This window comes from Xenopus laevis, chromosome 1L, assembly GCF_017654675.1.
Source record: "Xenopus laevis strain J_2021 chromosome 1L, Xenopus_laevis_v10.1, whole genome shotgun sequence".
NCBI lineage: Eukaryota > Metazoa > Chordata > Amphibia > Anura > Pipidae > Xenopus > Xenopus laevis.
Genome location: NC_054371.1, coordinates 51,516,102 through 51,531,812, shown reverse-complemented (window position 1 = coordinate 51,531,812; position 15,711 = coordinate 51,516,102). Strand labels below are relative to the sequence as shown.

The following is a 15,711-nucleotide window of genomic DNA, read 5'->3' as shown; positions in this document are numbered from 1 at the left end:
TTTAAACTGTCAGTTTCTGCCTTTGCCGTGCAGAACCTTTTTCTATACAGAGAAGTGAGAGAGAAAATGAAAGCTACACAAGTCAGGAAATATGGCAGTGAAACCCTAAGTGGAGCCTGGCGGGTTTAGGAAGATTTTTCAAGAGACTGTGAAGCGCAGGGAAGTATTCGCAGAGAGCAGAAAGTCCTACGGAAAGTGTGTCAGGAGAAAGAGAGGGCGCGTTTTGTAGCGGGACTCAGGCACAGAGTGCAGGAAGTTTGTTTGGAAGAAGTGCCGGCTCTATTGCACATTTATAGAGGCACGTCATAGGGGGCGGAGCATGGGCGGGCTCAGACTAACCTTGCTGGGAATGTGTTGCTTTGAAAGCCAGACACTTTAAGCACATGCCTGGGAGGCTCAGCGTATGTTTGCTGCTGGGGACTTGTTGTTGTTCTTTAGCCCAGCTGACATCTCGAATGCAGCAACTCCCTGTATTCCTGCACTAGACCAGGGCGCTACTCACCAAACACACAAAAGACAAGGACTTGTTTGTTTTATTTCATTTCTAACACAATGATGAACGGCTACCCGCCCGAGGAGATCCGCCGTGAGACCCCCGCAGAGATCAGCTCCCCGGCCGCTTCCATCTCCCCAACAATAGGGGCCGCGGCTGTGGGTCCCTTCAATGGGCAGGTGTGTTGCCTGCGGGAAGAGGGGGAGCGCTGCAACCGGCCTGCGGGGAACGCCAGCTTCAGCAAGCGCATCCAGAAGAGCATTTCTCAGAAGAAAGTCAAGATTGACTTGGACAAAACAGTGAGTAGCTTTGAGTGTGTCCCCCCCTCCAGTGCAAGCTCAGTGAGTGAGTCCAAAGAGTCCGTGAGTGATTGAGAGGAGCGTGTTCACTGCAGTACGGCAAGTGCATTGTTTTCTCTCATAGCAGCTGCACCATGTTGCCTTCTGCTGTGAGGGCTTGTCATTGTGCGGCTGCTGCTCACTGCAGTGGAGAAACTACATTCACTGGTAGAAAGTTCATAGAATCGCTGCCAGGGATGAAAACAACTTTTCCTGTTTATAAAACTGTCCGCCGTCTGCGTCTCCGCAGCTGTTGTGTGCTATCAGCTCCCAGTCTGCCCGGGAATGCTGGGAATTGTAGTCCAACACAGGTTGCAGAGCCGCAGGCGGGAAAGCACTGCAACTGTTCCATAGAAAATGAGAATATGGACTGCCCCGTGGTTGTCATGCAGAGGAGCGTTCGCTACTTAGCCGCTGTCTGTTGCTATTCTCCCCTTTGTTGTGGTTTTGGAGATTTCACTGACACAGGAGCTGCGCGCGCATATCCAGCCTTTACTCTAATCCCCCAGGGCTCGGCACATAAACCCAGAATAACAAGCGCCGGTGCGGCAGAATCGGAATGAGCTGCAGCCGCAGTGCACTTTCTGCAGTGAAACAAATACTCCGCGTGCGCTGCTGCTGCTTTTGTGTTTTATCTCTGGGGGAGCATGGTCTCTATACCGTGTGGCAACAAGTAACGCAGCTGCCACCAAAGCCATGAAGCAAAGTGTGTTTTATTCACTAGAGACCCTTATTAAACTATGTACTTGTGTCAGACAGCTGCCGGGCTCACTGTGCTTATTCAGTGTATCACTCGATTCTCTCTCAGCCTGCTGCTGCTGGCAAGTTTCACTGTGGGGAGTTCGGGCGGAAGCGCTGCTGTGTCTCAATCGCTCCTTCCCACACTGCTGTTTACATTGCGCCTCCTCTGTGACAGGGATTTGCAGCAGAAACTAAACTGCACCTCCCCAGCCTTGGCTGAACGAGGAAGCCTAGTTGAAGAGCAGACAATATGGTCGCGTTTCCAGGCTCTTACAAACAGCCCCATGTCACATGGAAAGGACTGTTTTCTCCTCTCGCCCGTATCTAGCCCCGCCCCCAGAATTCGAGTGCACACGGCTCAGCTAGTGAGGGATTAGTTGCTTGGCGGCGGCTGCTACTCAAGTCTCATTTGTAGCCTCTGTAAATACTTGTCTCCCTCCCAGCCAGGCTCTCTCCACCTTTCATGTCGACTGCTTTGTAAGCTGACACTTGATGCTGCCATATAGCCTGTAAAAAAACCGTATATAGTACTACTGGCTTCTCTGCAGAGTACCTGATCTGTTGTATTTCTCTTCCGCAAAGCATCAAGGGATTTGTAGTCCTTTGTTATCTGACAGCTGCAGCAGTCCTTAAAGGGATACTGTCATGGGAAAACATGTTTTTTTTTTTTTTTTTTCTAAACGCATCAGTTAAAAGTGCTGCTTCAGCAGAATTTTGCATTGAAATCCATTTTTCAAAAGATTAAAACAGATCTTTTTATATTTAATTTTGAACTCTGGCATGGGGGCTAGACATATTGTCAGTTTTCCAGCTGCCCCAGTCATGTGACTTGTGCTCTGATTAACTTCAGTCACTCTTTACTGCTGTACTGCAGGTTGCAAGATATCACCCACCCACCCCCTCTCCCAGCTGCCTAACAACAGAACAATGGGAAGGTAACCAGATAACAGCTCCCTAAGGCTAATGGCACACTAGGCGATAGCGCCGCGATTTGACTCGCGGCGACTTTTCGCCGCGACTTTTAATCCGCAATCGCTGTGGAAACTTTTGCGCTGGCGTCTATGGGGAATCGCGTCAAATCGCCAGCGTAAAAACACACGCGGCGATCTTTTTTCTATTGTCGCTCGAAATCGCCTAGCGAGGCGATTTCGAGCGACAATAGAAAAAAGATCGCCGCGTGTGTTTTTACGCTCGCGATTCCCCATAGACGCCAGCGCAAAAGTTTCCACAGCGATTGCGGATTAAAAGTCGCGGCGAAAAGTCGCCGCGAGTCAAATCGCGGCGCTATCGCCTAGTGTGCCCTTAGCCTAAAGGTGGCCATACACCGGCCGATAAAAGCTGCTGACAGACCAAGTCGGCAGCTTATTGGCCCGTGTATGGGGTCCTCTGACGGGCTTCCCCAATCAATATCTGGCCGAAAGTCGGGCAGATGTCGATCGGACGGGACTAAAAATCCCATTGGATCGCGGCCGCATCTGTTTCTTGATGCAGTCCAGCAACCCGACTGCCAGTTACCCATCGTTAGGATCCGATCGTTGGGCCCTAGGGCCCACAATTGGATCAGCCCGATATTGCCCACCTCAAGGTGGGCATATCGGGGAGAGATCCGCTCTCAGTCTATGGCCACCTTAACACAAGATAACAGCTCCCTGGTAGATCTAAGAACAGTACTCAATAGTAAAAGCCAAATCCCACTGAGACTGATCCAGTTACATTAAGTAGGATAAATAGCCTGCCAGAAAGTAATTCCATCCAAAAGCACAAGTCACATGACTGGGGGCAGCTGGGAAACTGACAAAATGTCTAGCCCCATGTGAATAAAAAAAAAAATCTGTTTGCTCTTTTGAGAATTGGATTTCAGTGCAGAAGTCTGCTGGAGCAGCACTATTAACTGATGTGTTTTGAAAAAAACATGTTTTCCCATGACAGCATCCCTTTAAAGGGGTTGTTCACCTTTGAGCTAACTTTTAGTATGATCTATAGAGTGATATTCTGAAATAATTTACTATTGGGTTTCATTTTTCATTATTTGTGGTTTTTGAGTAATTTGTCTTTTTATTCAGCAGCACTCCACTTTGAGGTTTCAGCAATTTGGTTGCTAGGGTCCAAATTACCATAGCAACCATGCATCGATTTAAGCAAGAGACTGGAATATGGATAGGAGAATCATGAATAGAAAGAGGAGTAATAAAAGAATCAGTAACCATATATTTGTAGCCTTAGAGAGTATTTGTTTTTTTTGGAAGGGGTCGGTGACCCCCATTTGAAAGCTGGAAAGAGTCAGAAGAAAAAAGGCAAATAATTAAAAAAAACTATAAAAAATAAATAATGAAGACCAATTGAAAAGTTGCATAACACCATTATTTTATTTTTTTTTGTTTGTTTTCAAATTCTCACATCACTTTTCGTAGCTGATTTTTCATGTCCAGAAACTGCATGAGAGGGCTCTTAGTGTAAATGAATCATATTTCAGGAATATTTGGACCTCTTTACATCTTGTATTTGTGTATGTAATCTGTATGCTCCATGTGTGCGCCCATCTATTATACAGTGATGCTGAATATGTTTCCACTTTATAATATATGTTACATTAGCGACAATCCTTCTAATTGTATGCCGCATTCTTAAAGGGGTTGGTCACCTTTAAATTAACTTTTAGTATGATAGAGGATGATATTCTGAGACAATTTGCAATTGCTTTTCAGTTTTTATTATTTGTGTTCTTTAGTTATATGGCTTTATTTTCAGCTGCTCTCAAGTTTGTAATTTCAGCAATCTGGTTGCTAGGGTAGGTCCGAATGACCATAACAACCAATCACTGATTTGAATATGAGACTGGAATATGAACATGAGAGGCCTGAATAGAAAGATGAGTAATAAAAAGTAGCAATAACAATACATAAAAAGTGGCAGTGTAGCTTTACAGGCCATTTGCTTTTTAGACAGGGTCAGTGACCCTCATTTGAAAGCTGGAAAGAGTCAGAAGAAGGCAAATAATTCAAAAACTATATAAAAAAATCACTAACAAAGACCAATTGAAAATACTAATACTAAAATACTAATACTAATACCAATACAAAATACCAATACTAAAAGTTAATTTAAAGGTGAACCACCCTTTTAAAAAAAAAAAAAAAGTCCTTTCGGAAGCAGAGCAGTGGGTATGCATAAATACACGAATATTCAAAAAAAGCTGTTTTGACAGATGGGCCAATTGTCACCACTTTTTGCACAGCGTTTTCCACCCTTTCTTTGCCATGTGATTTGTCCCATTGACTTTATTGGGTTACTCTAGCTCTGAGGTGGTGAAATATACTGCAATTAGTCTGGAGTAAAATCAGTGACATGCTGGTTATGCATATGCACTTTTTGAAATCATTTGCTATATCAAATACAGCATATTTGGAAATATGTAAACACGAATTAGACTTTGGTTGCATGTATATGGCCATAGCAGTTCGCCTTTAAGGCAAATGGCACATGCTACATTTTAAAGTAGGCTCCAGTATTTCAGGTGCAAAAATTCCAAAACTGCCACACACAGGCCCGATATAAAGCAACAGTCAATGGCAGCTTACAGCAGTCCTTATGGGCTATGTATTTGCACAGTTCCAGTCAGTTTTCAGTAATGTTCATCTTACGATTACTTACTTACGATATGATTAAAGTTTGTATAAACATTTTTGTTACACCTGGCAAAACTGAACAGCCAGACGGACACTCTAGAGAAAAGAACAACAAACATTAAAGGGGTTGTTCACCTTCTAACACTTTTTTTAAGTTCAGTTGTTTCCAGATAGTTCACCAGAAATAAAGACCTTTTCAATTACTTGATACATTTCTTATCTTTGCCCCTGCTGAGCAGAATACTTGAGTTTCATTAAAGTTGTTGCAATTGATACAATAGTTGCTAATACTGTGCCAAAGGAATGGACGGCACTCCACTTGAAGAGGGAAAAAAAGTCTTTATTGCAAGCACATGCAGGGATCAAACGGCCCTACGCGTTTCTGGATACAATCCCTTAATCATAAAGGATTGTATCCCGAAACGCGTAGGGCCATTTGATCCCTGCATGTGCTTGCAATAAAGACTTTTTTTCCCTCTTCAAGTGGAGTGCCGTCCATTCCTTTGGCACAGATCGAGTAAAGCGGTGGGGACGCTGCGGACAGAGCACCCCTGAAGAGGGGTTGGAGCTGCCATAGGAGGGGGAGGCTGAGCGGTCTCCTAGGAGAGACAGAATAGTTGCTAATACCCCACATGACTTTTATCAAGCTGACTGTCCCGTCTCAACCTGTCAGTTAAGAGTTTCTCACGAGGAAACTTCGGGCGACTTCGGAAAACGAAGCGCCGCATGTGCTTTAGTGCAGGCGACTTTTCATAATAGCGGATGGGAAGACACGCAAAGGCAGTTTTGGGAGATTGTCGCACAGAAGAAGAGGCAATCAGTTGCCAGGCGACTAAATCTCCCCGAATCTCCTCGTGTGAACTAACCCTGAAGGGCTACTGCTGCACAAATAGGGCAGCCCTCAGATAAGGGGCCATGGGCGATCAGATGGGCAATGTGAAAGCATTGGGCAAATACGTTTATGGCAAAATTATAATTAGCATGCCACAATCATGTTATGAAGATAGATGAAAAAAAATGTTTAATTTCTGGTGCCAGTAGCAGCTGATCTACTTGGCTTTTACTATCATTTTGCCAGTTTCCGGTATTTAGTAAGCTCTTCCAGGTAGTAAGAGTTGCCTATGCATGTCCTGTTTCTGATTATTTTCTCTCGGGGATATATTTGAAAACATTTGTCTGTGATCTTTATTTAGGCAAGACACCTCTATATTTGCGACTTTCACAAGAGCTTAATTCAGAGTGTCAGAAATAGAAGGAAAAGGAAAGGCAGCGATGATGACGAAGGTGATTCCCCTGTTCATGACACGGATACTCCTGAGGTATTTATGTTTTCCTACACTGTATACATTGTACATCGACCTAATGTAACTTTCAGCCCTAATATTGTTTAGTTTCTAAGAAAGCTATAGAAGCAACTTCATTGTAACATTGTTGTCTTGCAGCAGTTTGCGAAAAAGAAACAATGCATTGCTATTGTAAACAAAGCTCACTGTATATTACAGTACAATAAATATGTAATAGCTTTATTCATTTATTGAATTATTTGAGGAACACATGCTCTAGTATGCTTAGGGTTTGTTCAGGGGTAACTCTGAGGCTGTGATAGTTTTATGTAGATGTTTTTGTATCAGATATTCCTTGATCTTTGCCCAACTCTTCCCATATTAGCTTATTAGCCGACGTACTACTTATATGAGCACTGTATTATATCAAAATTATGGTGTTTATAGAACACGTTGACAGGTAGTGGGTAGTAAGAATATCTTGTAGGGCTGCATCCAACCTTTATCAAATATCCAAGGCATTGAGAGGTTTAATGGGGAAACCACCTTTCCCTTACGTCCCTGTTCTCATATAAAATATACAGTCCTCTAATAATTATTATATATAAGTATGGACTTTACTTCCTCTTTAAAGGAGAACTAAAGCTTAACTAAAGAAATAGGATAGAAATATTGTACATGATGTTTTGGGCTTCTGTACCAGCCCAAAGTAACCACAAGCCTTTAGCAGAAAAAATCTGTCCAAAGATGTCCCAGTAGCTCCCCATCTTCTTTTCTGCTGATTCCCTGGCATGCTCTGTGCTGCTGTCACTTACTGAGCTTAGGGACCCACTCACAATGTACAACACACATAGAATATACATGTCCTGATATAAGCCTGATTAGTAATTAATACAGATAATCACTACATGACAGCACAGAAACCAGTGCAAGTAACATCAGAATTTAATAATCAGCCCTGTAGCATCAGTTTATATTACAGATAAACCTAATTTTCTGCTTGATAATTTGCAACAACCCCTAGTCTTAGCTTCTCAACAGCTGCTCAGAGCCCACTGAGCATGTGAGTGTCACAGACACTTTTCAAGATGGTGAGCCCCTGTGACAAGTTTGAAGTCCTGGATCATTGCTGCTATTGAGAAGCTGAAACTTTAATAGTAGAACAAAAATAATGAAGACGTAATGCCAATGCGGGGTGGTGTACTTAAAGTACCTCCAAGGCTTTAATGTGTGGAATATAACCAAACGTTTCAGGAGCCTTGCGCTCCCATCCTCAGTGGATAAGTGGATAAGAAGCTGAAACTTTAGGCTGGTACAAGGGTTTAGTAAACAGGGTTTAGTTTTCATTTAAGATAAAAGATCTCTGTTTACTGAACTCGAAGCACGTTATGGGGGAAATATAATAATAGAAGTGATAGGCACAGTGTGAACTTTTTCTATATAAAAAAACACTTTTTGCATGTATTTTTAGAATAGATTTTAGTGAACCAAAAGTATCTGCCACTTTTAAACAGGTATTAAAAAACATGATGCTTAATTTAATGGCAAATGTTTCATTGTGAAATGCACTGTGGTCTGGTGCTGGTAGAATATTTTGTATTCAAACTACAAACCCCAATTTGACCTAGGTTCAATGCCCGATAGTGCAAGAAATTTATATCTGCCCCATGCTTGCATGGGTTTTCTCTGTGTATTCCGTTTTCCTACCATTCTCCAGTTACATACATGCAGGTTAATCGACTTCTGATAAAATTGACCCTAGTGTGTGTCTAATTGTGATATAGACCTTAGACTGTAAACTAATGTGAATAATGTATCATCTCTTTAGGGATTTTGTATTGTGTTGTCTCTTTATAAATAAAGACTTATAATAATAGTGAAAGTCACCCAGTTAGACAAAGTGTTAAACTGCTTGTAATATGTTGAACTGCAGCTGGATCTATCTAGAGAACAGTAGTGATATCTTGCTGGTGTGTCTGCTTCTTTAAAACACCCTGTTGGCCTCATTCTGCCTCTAAGAGCAATGGCACCCAGAATTGCCCTCCGTTGTCTTGAATGGTAATCCCCCGGATTCCTGCTCCCCTCCAGACAGAATTCATCCTACAAGTTACATGGGTCAAAATAAAATTGGATGTAAACTACATGGAAGACTTGCCATCTGACTTGCATGCTGTGTCTTCAACCAAACAATGTAAAATAAACGGATCCGCACACACACAGATTAATGCAGTCGGGGAATATCTTTTCTATATTTTTTCTTATTGAAATACACTGGCTGTCGGATGTAGATACATAAACAAAACACACCATTAAACTTTGGCCCACATTCAATTCAGTGAGTAAAAGATTTATCACGTGAAAAGTCATGGACGAGATGCAATTCAATTCAGAAATACATATCTCTCAGTTTATCATGTTAAAATTCTATCAAAGTCTATGGGAAAAAACTGGAACTGAATTAGGAGAAATGTTTCTCCTCAAATTGAATCTTGTCCGTGAGTTATCACATGATAAACCAAGCGATTTTTCACTGAATTGAATCTGGCCCTTTGTCTGATGCGAGTTTACATTACAGCTATTCGGATCAGATTTTGTAGGTTGCAACAAAATCTTGTGCTGTGGCAACATCAGATAAAATCTGACCCTCAAAATCTCCTGTGTAGTTTAGCTCTTAAACTCGCCATACATAGGCAGATTTAAGCTGCTGATTTGGCCCCATTAGACTAAGTCAGCAACTTCTCTGCCCATATGTGAGCTCTTTCCAATGGCATTCCACATAGATTTCTGACTAGTTTAAAAATCCCGAAACGAACCACATTGGTGCGTTGATGTGGTCCACTCCCGATGGGCCTGCATAGGGCTCTGTTATGATCATTGGAACTGTTACTCTACAATATAAAATTTCATTCCTGAACCAGCAAGTGTATTTGTTTTTAGTTGTAATATTGGTGTGTAGGCAGTCATCTCAGATCATTTTGCCTGGTCATGTGCTTTCAGAAAGAGCCAGCACTTTAGGATGAAACTGCTTTCTGTTGTTTCTTCTACTCAGTGTAACTAAATGTGTCGCATGACTGGAGGCAGCTGGGAAACTGACAATATGTCTAGCCCCATGTCAGATTTCAAAATTAATTAAATCAGTTTGCTCTTTTGAGAAACTGGAGTAGCACCATTAACTGATGCATTTTGAAAAACAACATGTTTTCCCATGACAGTATCTCTTTAAGACTTATAGTACATGTGGGAGAGGAACCTAAAACACAGCAGCTAGTTATTTGCTTTATTTGTAACCACCCCAAAAAAAAAATACACACTTGGCTGGTGCTTGCAGTTAAAACAATTGACAGGGTAAGTGCATGGTTGGACTGGGACCCGGGACACCGGGAAAAAAACCCAGTGGGCCCCTCAACCCACACCCGCTCCTCATCTGTGACTAAAGGTGCTCCCTCCTGGCCTCCCCCAAATGTGGCCACAAACAGAAAAAATCAAGCTATGTTCAGGGAGAGTTGTGTCGTGGGCATGTGGGGGACCTCAATCAGTGTGTGTGTGTTTGTGTGTGTGTGTGTGTGTGTGTGTGCCCTCCCAGCAGAGAAAATGTCACATGTGCAATAAGCAGCTAGCAATGCATAACATTTTCAATTAATATCCATATATAGCTAAAACCATTTTACATTATCCTAATCTTTAATCCAGACTAAACTATAAAACTCAGCCAAAATAATTTGCAATTTATGATAATGTCACTAAAGTGGCTGTGCTAAAGAAAAAGGCCATTACATGTTACTGCTTTGCAAAATACTGCTTTGAAGGTGACTTTTACATTTAGGAGCTTTTAATGGTATTGAGAGGGAAATAAAAAGCAGTCTACTTGCAGTTGCATTCATTGTACAAGTGGCCATAAAAAAAAAACTCAAACAAGATTTTGTTCATTGCAGGTGGATTTGTTTCAGTTGCAAGTAAACACACTGAGAAGATATAAGCGACATTTCAAACTTCAAGCAAGACCAGGGCTAAATAAAGCTCAGTTGGTGGAAGTAAGTGCAAAAGGTTAAAGATTAATAATATCCAATATTAACAACATCACAGTAACTCTATGGGTATTGTTATCAACTCATCAGTTATTTCTTCATTTTTATTTATTGCACTTTAGTAATGATTTACTTGTATTTTAAGCATGTTTACTGCTTTGTAGGGTCATTAACTTTAGTGAGCATGCAGGGATGGTTACCATAGCAAATTGAAAGTGGATAATACAGAACTGATCCACAAAAATAGGTAATGTTCTGATGTATAATTTCAATAGGTGTCTGTAAAACAACAAAATCATATTCCAATGGTTTGGGGACACTGAAATTTCAAACTGTCAAATTAAATCACAATTTAAATTGGGAAACACATAAACCTCTTACCAGTGCAGGGACTGTAGTGTAATTTGGTGCCCCTGTGCTATGGACCCTAGTAGAAGTTGACCTAGTGATGGCACAATAAACGTTACTGTTCTATGGAAGTCATTTTGCGTGTTGTTTTCTCCTTTAGATAATTGGATGCCATTTCAGGACACTCCCTGTAAATGAAAAGGACACATTAACATATTTTATCTGCTCAGTGAAGAATGAAAAGAACAAATTGGACCACAAGTCTGACGGTGGTCTCCATTAGAACACACAAAAGGTTTTATGGACACTTAGACCTGCTGGAGACACAAGCTCTGCTACGGAATAACGTCTGTAAATAAAATAGTTTATTCTAGGGCTTATTGTGGAAGCTGTATATGTTGCAATCTCAAAGATTGAAATGTATTTCTTAAAAAAAGAATGGAAGGATATCTAAAGTGTGCATGTGACTGTTAAAGGACAATAGAAGTACAAAGTGGATGATGTGTCTGTATCTAGTGCAATAATTTCACTCACAATTAACTCTTTGCCATGCAGTACTATATGTTGTGCCACTACTCTTCAACATGCTGAAAGTTGCATTTAATGTAGGACCCAATTTACTAAGGTAAACCGGCATAGCCACAAATCTGCAATGGCAGAAAGGATTAGGGTTAGTCACACATTAAATTACATCTGCCAGAGGGTGACCATAAATTGTTTTTGGGGTAAAAAAAATAGTGAAGGTAATGTTTAAAATTTGCAGCAGGTTTCAGAAAAGGTTTCAGAAAAGGTGAGGAGATGGCAGCAAGAAACATGCTGCTAGGACATAAAATAGTCCATGAAGGATTATAATGATTGGCTGCTATGATGTGAATTGTGATGAACCAATCAATTTCTGATCCACAAAAGAGATGAAGAGACTTATACATTTAGGCAAGGTTTGTAGGGAGCATCCTGATGCATTGCCAGGCAATTGTCCTAGCTAGATTACTTTATCATAAAGGGTGTTATTTGTCCAAATAGAATGACTTTCAGATTTTGGCTGCTGTTGTAAAAAGGTATATGTGTGGGAATCTTTATAACCTGTCACTACCTTTATTATCCTTGGGCCTTGGAAGGCTAGTTTATAGGGAAAGATAAATGGAATTTAGCATCATTTTCTATAGCACTTGCTAAAAGTAGAGCATGTTTATAAGCATGGTATAGGCTATGGTCCCAATGCAGTGCACCAAAGAAATAGGTTCCCTAGATTGCACTTGCACTGTACAGAGAAAGCAGTTCTTTTAGTGATTTGGCTTGTTTCACAGTATGATACTTGTGCACATATATAATTTTGAAGACATGTTGGACACTCCTCCTGAGCTATAGAAACTTCTGGAACACAAAGGGCAATATTTATCAAAGAGTGAATTTAGAGATCGCCACATCTAGAGTGAAAATACTTTAAAGATACAATAGAAATGAATGGAGAGTGGCGGAATTTGAGGACTGTGGCGATCTCTAACTTCACTTTTGATAAATATACCCCAAAGTGATTTGCCCATAGGGTTCTCTGGGTAAGATATCCCACTGATGTTAAAGGGCATACTTGTGGCCTTTCCTAAAACCATACATTAGCCAGTTACACTTTAATGTGGATTTATTAAAAATAGAGATAATAATTAGGGCAGAGAGGCATTTGCTCTGTATCCTCAGGCTCATATACTGTATTCTGTAGAAAAATGCCAAATACCAACTTGTGCTTCATGCTACTGAATTCAATGGTCACAGGAGGTGTTTGGTGTTTTCCCACTGATGGAGAAAAAGCCTACCATTCTGACAATTAACCTTACTCCCTGTATATTGCCAGTACCAGTGCAAGTCACATATTACTGGTATGTGATCAGTAATCCAGAATTCTGGCTTAGGGGTTTGTGCTAGTTTGTCTAAAAAAAGATTTCAGTGTCATCTGCACGTAAATAAACCTGAACAACAAGGCATTGCCTTTTTACAGAGGAACAGCAGAATACAGAATTGTCTAGACCCTATACCACTTGCCGTCAGTTCAGGGAGCATTCTGTATAACAGATCCCATGCCTGCATTGCAGAATGTAGATATTAGATATTTTTAATATATATATATATATATATACATTTATAATATATACATCAGGGATATCCAGTTGTCAGCCATCCAGCCTTTGCTGAATTATAACTGCCAGGATCTAACAACATGGGCTCCATATCCCTGATTTCTTCATGTTGGGACCTTCCTTTATAGGAGGGCACTATCTTATTAACCATCAGAGTATCCCTTTAATTTTTTAGATAAAGGTGTGCGTAGCTTTATTCTGAAATGTCTGAATCCCTGAAGGCAAGTTCAACTATTGGCTTCACTTGGCAGGACTGTAAAGTGGGGAAAGAGTAATAGTGGTGTTAAGTCATTCTAATATTTACCCATTCCACTAATTCTATTTCCTATATACATATGGGACAATCAATTTGCACCAGATTTGGTCTAACCCGGCTACTACATATCTTGACCATTACTTTGTAGGATAAATTAGAAGGGGTTTTAGTTTTTTCTTTTTAAAGCTTAATAAGCAAACCATTATAAAAGGTATAGTCAATAAAGATAATTTTAAAGGGAAGCTATAGGCACAATTTCATCTCCTGTATTTTAGTGTTTTGTGTCTCTCTCTCTCTCTCTCTCTCTCTCTCTCTCTCTCTCTCTCTCTCTCTCTCTCTCTCTCTCTCTCTCTCTCTCTCTCTCTCTCTCTCTCTCTCTCTCTCTCTCTCTCTCTCTCTCTCTCTCACAATCATGCACTTTTTCATTAAAATGAATGGGGTAACCTAGATTCATCCTTAAAGTAATTCCTTTTCCATTCCTCCTCCGTCACAGTGGAATCATTGTAAAAACAAGTGACAAACGTGGCCCAATTCTAGTGGTCTTTTTTTATTTTATTTTTTTTGGACCTTCTGTTTAAAGGAATCCCCCAATTGATTTCTGTGGGTTACTGGCTCTGCAGACAACTTTTTTTCTGTTATCCTGAAGTGTTCATGTTTTTGGTGAGGGCCATACCGGGCTCGCCCCCCAATGCAGGGCCTGAGTTCCCTTGTTACCCCTCTGGATAGGCACATGATTCATTATCACATCTTGCAGTTAGGATCATTTGGGCTGTTGGTCTGAATGAATTGTGGCCTTACATATATATAGCCAACTGTACAGTATCTATTAATCAGTCAGAATCTGTATAGGGTTGGTCAGTGTATGGTCAGCATTATTTAGTACTACTGTGTTTCACGTTATGCCATTTCTCTGTCCTCAGCACAGTTTTCTAGCTCAGGCCTGCTATGGGTGATGCTGATATTCTCCAGCAGGACTAGTAGTCAAATTTAGGAGTCATTGTCACAGCTGAGGCCCACATGGAACAATTTCCCTCATTAACTGCTTACATTCTACATTCCAACATAATAAGCTCCCACAGCACAATTTCACAACCGTGTACTTAAAGGGTATTGTTCACCTTCAAACAACTAGTTGTTACTTTCTATTTTCTATGTGTCACCGTTTTTCTAATATTGAAGTGTAAAGTGTCATTTTTCACCTTCTAAAGCAGCTCTGGGAGGGGGGGTCGCCGACCCTGTAAACTGTTCTAAACTGATACATTTAGTTGATACATTTCTTATTTTTGTCCCTGCTGAGCAGAATCCCTGAGTTTCATTTCAAAGGCAGCTGTTAGAATATTTGCTAATACTCCAGAGATGCTGTTTAGAAATGTATCAACTAAATGTTGCAAAATTGGAACAGTTTAGCGTCTGTGCTGGAATTACTGAGCTGCCAGACTCAAATACCAGAGACATTCAACTTTAAACTTAGATTTTGGAAGAAATAAAAAATAAATAATGGAAAGTAATTGAAAAAAGTCTTTATTTCTGGAGAACAATCTGAAAACAACAGAACTGAAAAAAGTGTTTGGAAGGTGAACAACCCCTCTCAAGAAAACTATTATACTTTCAATAGCCCACATTCTTTGTGTATAATCTGTATTCATTTAAATGGAGCACTATCATTCTTTGATATTTCCAGTTCTTTAAATTGCACAGGGGACAGATAATTTTCTTTGAGAATTTGAGATATTGAAAACGTCTCATTCTGACAGGAGCACCGTGTAGCTGTAGCTTCCCTTTAAACCTGCTGTTCCCTGTGTGGATGAAAAGCCTACAGGGTCACTACGCTATGCTAAACCTCTGTGAAATGCTTAAGTGTTTGATTTTAATGAGATCCCAGGGCTAAGCCTGGTATAGCAATATATATATAGATCACTGGTATAGCATTGCCACACTGGCCCACATGATGTATTCTATCCTCCACAAGTTGCACTTACTGATTTTTTTTATTTTCTGAATTCCCACATTGTAACTATTTGTTGGCATGTATACATTACACAATGGAATCTCTGGTCTCGCCTACGTGTAAATTAATGTGATGGCTTTAATTAAAAATGATCCGACACTGATTGTGTGCATTGTTTTGTATCTGTTAATGTAGAAAAGGTTGTAAATTTTGTAAAGAAGAGCAGAACAAATCAAGGTCAGAAGTAACAAGCTATTTATTAATCCTGTTTAGCTCTTAAAGGAGAAGGAAAGCTACCGAACAGTTTATTGCCAATAGACTGGCCACAACAGTGCAAACTATAACACTATATTTATTCTGCAGAATACTTTACCATACCTGAGTAAACAGCTCAAGAAGTTCTCTGTTTGTTTAGGATAGCAGCTGCCATATTAGCTTGTTGTGATATCACTTCCAGCCTGAGTCTCTCCCTGCACACTCATAGCTCTGGGCTCAGATTACAGCAGGGAGGAGGAGCGCAA

The 15,711-nt window shown here is 40.6% G+C and overlaps 1 protein-coding gene across 1 annotated transcript; it reads left to right on the top strand.

Annotated features, from left to right (window-relative positions):
- The first annotated feature begins 312 nt into the window (after positions 1–312).
- sap30.L (Sin3A associated protein 30kDa L homeolog) lies at positions 313–15,353 on the top strand. The gene is made up of 4 exons (XM_018230797.2): positions 313–792; positions 6,392–6,517; positions 10,414–10,512; positions 11,015–15,353. The coding sequence occupies exons 1-4, from the start codon at positions 553–555 to the stop codon at positions 11,135–11,137; spliced, it is 588 nt and encodes a 195-aa protein (XP_018086286.1). The 5' UTR covers positions 313–552; the 3' UTR covers positions 11,138–15,353.
- Positions 15,354–15,711: the final 358 nt, after the last annotated feature.